The 7,431-nt window shown below is 50.1% G+C and overlaps 1 protein-coding gene across 1 annotated transcript; it reads left to right on the top strand.

The window, feature by feature from the left end:
* Positions 1 to 279: 279 nt before the first annotated feature.
* LOC104520117 (U5 small nuclear ribonucleoprotein 200 kDa helicase) lies at positions 280 to 7,250 on the top strand (the record flags this gene model as incomplete). The annotated part of the gene is given in 12 exon segments (XM_010166857.1): positions 280 to 451; positions 1,150 to 1,342; positions 1,621 to 1,676; positions 2,297 to 2,395; positions 2,715 to 2,867; positions 3,518 to 3,617; positions 3,810 to 3,946; positions 4,736 to 4,819; positions 5,049 to 5,222; positions 6,825 to 6,962; positions 7,095 to 7,184; positions 7,187 to 7,250. Coding segments are annotated over 12 exon segments (1,460 nt in total), but the record flags the coding sequence as incomplete, so codon positions are not given.
* Positions 7,251 to 7,431: the final 181 nt, after the last annotated feature.

Genomic DNA, 7,431 nt, shown 5'->3' on the forward strand with positions numbered 1-7,431 from the left:
CCCAGCTACAAACTGGGACATTGTGGAAAGTGTTTTGGTGGTGTGGGCACAAGGCTGCAGCTTAAAAACCACCGGCCTGCAAGACACAGATGTTATTTTCTTCATTTGGAGTCTGTTGTTTTCTGTCAAAAAAGTAAAATCAAAGTGAAAAGTTTAAAAATATCTTTTTTTCTCCTTTATTTTTCAATTAAAGAGAATAATTCTACTTGAAGTAGCAGGAGCAGGACTCTCCCGCGGTGCTGACCCAGGCGCTCTCCCCCCTGCCCTCTCTTTTTCCAGGAGGAGGAAGCGTGACGAGGACAGGCACGACATCAACAAGATGAAGGGTTACACCCTGCTGTCCGAGGGCATCGACGAGATGGTGGGCATCATCTACAAACCCAAAACCAAGGAGACCCGCGAGACCTACGAGGTGCTGCTCAGCTTCATCCAAGCGGCTCTTGGGGACCAGGTGAGGATGGGGGGGATGCCTCAGGGTGGGTGTCTCTGCTCCAGCAGAGGATTCACAGCCTGGATGATGAAGGGAGTGGAGCATCTCCCTGCTGAGGAAAGGCTGAGGGAGCTGGGGCTCTTTAGCTTGGAGAAGAGGAGACTGAGGGGTGACCTCATTAATGTTTATCAATATGTAAAGGGTGAATGTCAGGAGGATGGAGCCAGGCTCTTCTCAGTGATGCCCAATGGTAGGACAAGGAGCAATGGGTGTGAGCTGGAACACAGGAGGTTCTGCTTCAACTTGAGAAGAAACTTCTTTCCAGTGAGGGTGCCAGAGCCCTGGGACAGGCTGCCCAGGGAGGGGGTGGAGTCTCCTTCTCTGGAGACATTCAAGACCCGCCTGGACACCTTCCTGTGTGATCTCATTGAGGTTCCTGCTCTGGCAGGGGGGTTGGACTGGGTGATCTTTCGAGGTCCCTTCCAATCCCCAACATTCTGTGATTCTCTTAAGATCCTGCCCTTGGATGTTTTAACCCTTCCCTTAATCCCACGGGATGGGTTTGCTCCATTGGTGCTGGATTTGGGCTCGGGGATGTTGTGATGACACCTTTGTTGTAGGATTTGCCCTTTTTGGTGCCTTTATGAGGGTTCAGAAATAGGAGGGACTGACCCCAAACCCTTCACATAACGAATTGCATCCCGTTATCCCTTCCTCAGCCGCGTGACATCCTCTGCGGAGCCGCTGACGAGGTCCTGGCAGTGCTGAAGAACGAGAAGTTGCGGGATAAGGAAAGGAGGAAAGAGATCGACCTGCTGCTGGGACAGACCGATGACACCCGTTACCACGTGCTGGTCAACCTGGGGAAGAAGATCACGGATTATGGTGGAGACAAAGAAATCCAGAACATGGGTAAGGGGGGAAGGCGTTATCGTGGGCTGAAGCTTTAGGGAGGGGACTGGCAGAGTTTTGGGTTCCTGGTGCCAAACTCGGCCGTGTTCCAGGGCAGTGTTTGCACATTGAGAAGCCAGAACAACGTTTGGATGATTTTCAAGCCCCAAACCCACGTTCTCCTTCATCTTTTGGATGTGCAGAGGTGTGGGCGGGCGTGTGGATCTCTGAACTTGCCATGTGGCAGCCAGATTTATGTTTTTCAGCTGAATTAACTCCTCTCTCTCTCTCCTTTGCAGATGACAACATTGATGAGACGTACGGGGTCAACGTGCAGTTTGAGTCCGATGAGGAGGTAGGAGATGAGAGGCTGCAGGGTGGCAGCGGGGTCTCTGCCCTGTCCCCTCACTCTGAGCTGCTCCACAGGGACTGTGCTTGTCCCGTTTTACTCAGTCACGCCAGGAATTGGGCACTGGCTCGGGCTGGGGTGTCTCTGCCAGGAAGGAGAAACCAAACAGGATTATTTTAGATGTTGCTTCCTGCCTTGGGGAGGATTTGTTGATGATCCTGCTAATCCCAAGGTTTTTCATGAGTCAGTATGATGGGAAACAGATGGTGATATTTAAATCTCCTGGGGAAACTTGACAGATCCGGAGGAAGAGAGACATTCAAATGTGCTTGTTGCAGAGAAATACTCCCTGGGATTGTTTTTTGGAAGGGGCTGAGAGAATGAGAAGAGAGAGAAATAGGAGGTTGTTGGAGGAGTCGTTGGCAAAACCTCTCTGTAGAGTAGAAATAATCTTAGCACGTGGTTCTTTACCTGAACAGCAGCCTTGTGTTCCTGTTAAAAGCACAAACCCGGCTGTTTCTCCTCAGAAACGAGTTGCTAAATCATTAATTTCTGTTGAGGAAAAGCTCTTTATTTATTTATTTGATATTTGTGAAAGCCACTTACTGGAACTCTTCTTTGGACAGGAAGGTGACGAGGACATTTACGGCGAAGTGCGTGACGAGGCGTCCGACGATGACATGGAGGGAGACGAAGCCGTTGTGCGTTGCACCCTCTCAGCCAACGTGAGTCACTGAGGAACACCTGAAACGTGGTTTTGGGGGTCGTCTGGAGGAGGGTTGGGAAGGATTTGGGGATCCTCTTGGTCTATGGATGGAGTTAAGGTTGTTTGTGAGCGGAGAGGAGCCTTAAAGCTGTTGTTTGATGGGGGCCAAAATGAATATTAATAAAATCAACAGGTCTGGCAGCTGCATAGTTGCATCTGCTGGTTCTCTGCTCCTCTGCCAGAGGACTGAGAACTGTTCTCCTCTCCTCACCACCCAAAGGCCAGGTTCCTGCTTTCCTCTCATGGAAAGGTAACATTTTTTGTGTGATTTTCTTCAGCTTGTGGCATCGGGTGAGCTGATGAGTTCGAAGAAGAAGGATCTACATCCTCGAGACATCGACGCCTTTTGGCTTCAGCGGCAGCTGAGCCGCTTCTACGATGATGCCATTGTTTCCCAAAAGAAGGCAGATGAAGTGCTGGAGATCCTGAAGGTCAGTGGCCACTTGATCTGCAGGAATGTCTCGGAATACCTCTCTCTGGAAGACAGGAATTTGCCCCAATAACTCATTACCTATGTTGTGTTTTTTTAATTAAAGCAATTGTGGATGTGTCATGTTGCCAACAAGACAGATAAGCTGGACTAGGTTGGGCTTAATCTTAATTCACAGAGGAATCTTCTTCTAAGGGGAAGGTTTCTTCTAAGGTTTTCCTTCTAAAAACCCTTCTGAGGGGAAGGTGATTGGGATTTTGTCGGCGTTTGCAGGGACATCATCGTAAATTGGGTCTTTAGTGCTAGAAATGGGGTGAAATTCAACAGTATTGGGAATATTTTAGCATGGAAAATGTTTTGGTGGTGTGAGCACCGGGCTACAGCCTAAAAACCACCAACCTGGAAGATGCAGAGATGTTATTTTCTTCACCTGGAGTCACTTGCTGATGCTCATGGACGCTGGATGTGGTGACTCTCTGGGGAAGAAGGGGAGTGGAGAGGATGGGATGTTTATCTGCGGTCTGAATCGAGTCCCTGCTCTGTGTGTAGCTGCTGTGTAGCTCCACTCGAGGTCAGTTCTGTGTGAAACAGGGATTCTTGTTCTGTGGGACACAGAGGTCACTGCTCATTCCTCATTTCTCCTCCTCCCAGACTGCCAGTGATGACCGGGAATGTGAGAACCAGCTCGTTCTGCTCCTGGGCTTTAACACCTTCGACTTCATTAAAGTCTTGCGGCAGCACCGGATGATGAGTGAGTGACATTCCCTTTAACCATCCCACCTTGTTTCCCTGCTGTCCTGGTGTGTTTCTAGCACAACTCCAGGCTTTTTATCTTTTTCCCTGCCATCACTGTTGCTTTGTGAACCTTTGACCCTTGTTATTTGCTCCTTTCTTTTTAATTCAACCTGTAACCCCACCTGCCATCCTTTAATTCTCTCACCAGTCCTGTACTGCACTTTACTGGCCAGTGCACAAAGTGAAGCTGAAAAAGAAAGGATAATGGGGAAGATGGAAGCGGATCCCGAGCTGTCAAAGTTCTTGTATCAGCTGCACGAGACAGAGAAGGAGGATCTCATCCGGGTAAGGCTGGAGGGAACCTAGATGAGAGGAGGAATTGTGGGATCCCTGCTGCCGTCTGCGGTCGCTGCTGGGCTGTGTTTGTTTGTTTGTGAGAGAGGAACCTGCTGACTCAGCTGGGATCCAGAAACCATAGGAGAGGTTGCTTAGGTGACGGCTGAGACTCAGCTGAGAGGGTGATATATTTATTTACCACTTCTTATTTTGGAGTCATTCACATGTCTGCTTTCCCAGGAAAATGTCAGTGTTTGCACATTTTTACGCTGGTGTAACTGTCCTGTCGTGGCACCGTTTCACCTCTGGGCCTCCTTGTTGTGAGGTGCACCACAATAAAACACCCCGCTCACCTCTGATCACCTCCTAATTACCTGGGCTTGGAACCGGACACTCGACAGGTTTCTTGGTGTGCAGGGTTAGCTCTGCTTGGACTTTGGATGGTAGCAGTCCCATGACTGATTTGAGGATTGTTTTTGGGGGGAATTAATACCATATTCCTGCTTTGTTGCTATAAAAACCCCCTGGTTATGTTGATGTGAGGGGCCAGTTTGGCATCTCTGTGTTTGAGGGATGCTGCTGGCGTGCAGCAGGCTGGGCTTTTGCTGGGCCACTGCAGGTTTGTGTGTCTTCACTCCCTGCTTCATTTCATGTGCTCTCCTGAAAGGCAAGTTTATGTGTCTTGGCCTTGGGGAGAACTGGTTTCTGCTGCCAAAAATCATTGGCTTTGGTTACGTGAATGCCTGTGGTGGAAAGAAATGGCAGCTCGTGGGGCTGAATTCCCGTCTCTCTGCGCAGGAGGAACGCTCTCGCCGGGAACGTGTTCGTCAGTCCCGGATGGATACTGACCTGGAGACCATGGATCTGGACCAAGGAGGAGAGGTAAAACTCTTTGAAGTCAACTGTTCATAACCTTTTTGACAAACATCCTCAGTAAGAGCAAGAAGAGGATTTTGAAGTGGCACAGGCAGGAACATGCCAAGAACAAGCCCCTGACGTGCTAAAGAGGCGTTTGCCGCTTGGATACGTTGCTTTTCCTTCAGTGCCAGGATGCACATGGCAGGAGAGGGTTGTTCTTTAATCCTTTCCCCTTTCCCATTGCTGGTTCCAGGCACTGGCTCCCCGGCAGGTGCTGGATTTGGAGGATCTGGTGTTTGCCCAAGGCAGTCACTTCATGGCCAACAAGCGCTGCCAGCTCCCCGACGGCTCTTTCCGCAGACAACGCAAGGGCTATGAGGAGGTGCACGTGCCTGCCCTCAAGCCAAAGCCTTTTGGCTCTGAAGAGGTAGGTGACCTGCTGTGTTCCCCCGTCTCTAGCACTAGGTGTGTTGAGTGACCAAGTGACAGATGTCATCTTGTCAGCCTTGTGATAAATCACATCTTTAGATCAGCCCTCGCAGTGGAAATGTGATCTGATCTGTCCCATCATGAGAACATGGTGGGGATTTGCTTTCCTGATGTGTTTCTAGGTGTGTTGAGTGACCAGGTGACAGATGTCATCTGTCTGGTTTTCTCTGAGGCTTTTGGCACAGTCCCCACAACATCCTGCTCTCGAAATTGGAGAGAGATGGATCTGATGGTTGGGCTGTTCAGTGGATGAGGAATCAGCTGGATGGTCACATCCAGAGAGTCGTGGTCAGTGCTCGATGTCCAGATGGAGCTCAGTGAGGAGTGGTGTCCCTCTGAGTATTCAGTCAGGGGGAATGTTTTCCTCCTGGCTGAACATGAGCCACAAGTGTGCCCAGGTGGCCAAGAAGGCCAACAACATCCTGGCCTGGATCAGCAATAGTACTGGGAATCACTGGTGAGGCTGCAGCTCGAGTGCTGGGTTCAGTGTTGGGCCCCTGACTCCAAGAAGGACATGGAGGTGCTGGAGCGTGTCCAGAGAAGGGAACGGAGCTGGGGAAGGGTCTGGAGCACAAGTGTGCTGAGTTCCCTTGTGGCTGAGGGAACTGGGGGTGCTGAGCCTGGAGAAAAGGAGGCTGAGGGGAGACCTTGTGGCTCTGTGCAAGTCCCTTGGAGGAGGGTGGAGAGAGGTGGGGGTGGGTCTGTTCAACCAGGGCCCAAGGGACAGGACAAGAGGAAATGACCTCCAGTTGCTCTGGGGGAGGTTTAGATTGGATCTGAGGAAAAATTCCTTCACTAAAAGGGTTGTCAAGCGCTGGAACAGGCTGTTTGGTGGAGTCACCATCTCTGGAGGTGTTTTAAAGACAAAATGACCTTTAAAGGTCCCTTCCAACGCAAACCATTCTGTGATTCTAGGAGTTGTTGCTCATATCGTGACAGATACTTCTTGGAACTCACCAGGCTTTGATGTGGCTGCGACACCCTCTCAGATTTCTTGAAGAACCACTATTTTAAGTTAGGAGATTTCACTTGGCTCAAGAGAGTTCCTGATTTCTGGTTTCTCACTTCTGGAGCGTGTATCCTGTGCTGCTGTTTTTTGTCTTGGGGCTCCCTTCCACCATTTAACAGCTTTGCTGAGCCCTCAGCTCTGGTTTTGCCCCCTCCTTGCAGTGATGTGCAGCGTGGGCCAGAGATCTGCCTGATTCATGACATGCCTTGTCATAAATCACATCTTTAGATCAGCCTTCGCAGCGGAAATGTGGTCTGATCTGTCCCATCATGAGAACATGGTGGGGATTTGCTTTCCTGATGGTGTAGCCAACTAGGAGTTGCGCTGTGGGAGTGCACAGGCCAGCTCATGAGCTTTGTTTGATCTCTTCCAAACCTGCTCCTCAATCCCTGAGCACGGGGCTTGTTTTCTGGCCATCTGGAGACAACATGACCCTGTAACTCCCCAGGGTGTCTCTGAGATCTCACATATGCCCTGCAGCCTGTGAGGTACTGAGACAAAACTATTGAGCTTGATGTTTTTTCTTTTCAGCAATTAGTTTCTGTGGAGAAGTTACCCAAATATGCCCAGGCTGGATTCGAGGGGTTTAAAACCCTGAACCGTATTCAGAGTAAACTCTACCGCGCTGCCTTGGAGTCAGATGAGAACCTGCTGCTGTGTGCTCCCACGGTAAGAGTCCCTCTGTGCTGGGGAATCCAGCAGGATCATCTGTTTGGGTGGAACAAAAACTGGCTGCTGAAGATGAACCTTTACCTTGGAGAAGACACAGATTTGATGGGGCTGGTTCTCCTTACGTTCTAGGGTGCTGGGAAAACCAACGTGGCGCTCATGTGCATGTTGAGAGAAATAGGAAAACACATCAATATTGATGGAACCATCAACGTGGATGATTTCAAGATCATTTACATCGCACCCATGAGGTCCTTGGTGCAGGAGATGGTGGGCAGCTTCGGGAAGGTAAGGAGAGGTTTCATCCCACCCCTGCTTGCTCTGTAGGTTGGGGAAGATGAGCTTTATTGTGGTGGCTTCCTTTTATAACGCTTCCAGAAGGATTTAAGCTCTGGCAGAAGGTTGTGGGGAGAGGTTGGAGTTTGGGTTGTGCCTTGTAACACTACAGGCTTGGGGCAGAGTGGCTGGA

This window comes from Antrostomus carolinensis, unplaced genomic scaffold (assembly GCF_000700745.2).
Source record: "Antrostomus carolinensis isolate BGI_N321 unplaced genomic scaffold, ASM70074v2 scaffold27604, whole genome shotgun sequence".
NCBI classification, from domain to species: domain Eukaryota; kingdom Metazoa; phylum Chordata; class Aves; order Caprimulgiformes; family Caprimulgidae; genus Antrostomus; species Antrostomus carolinensis.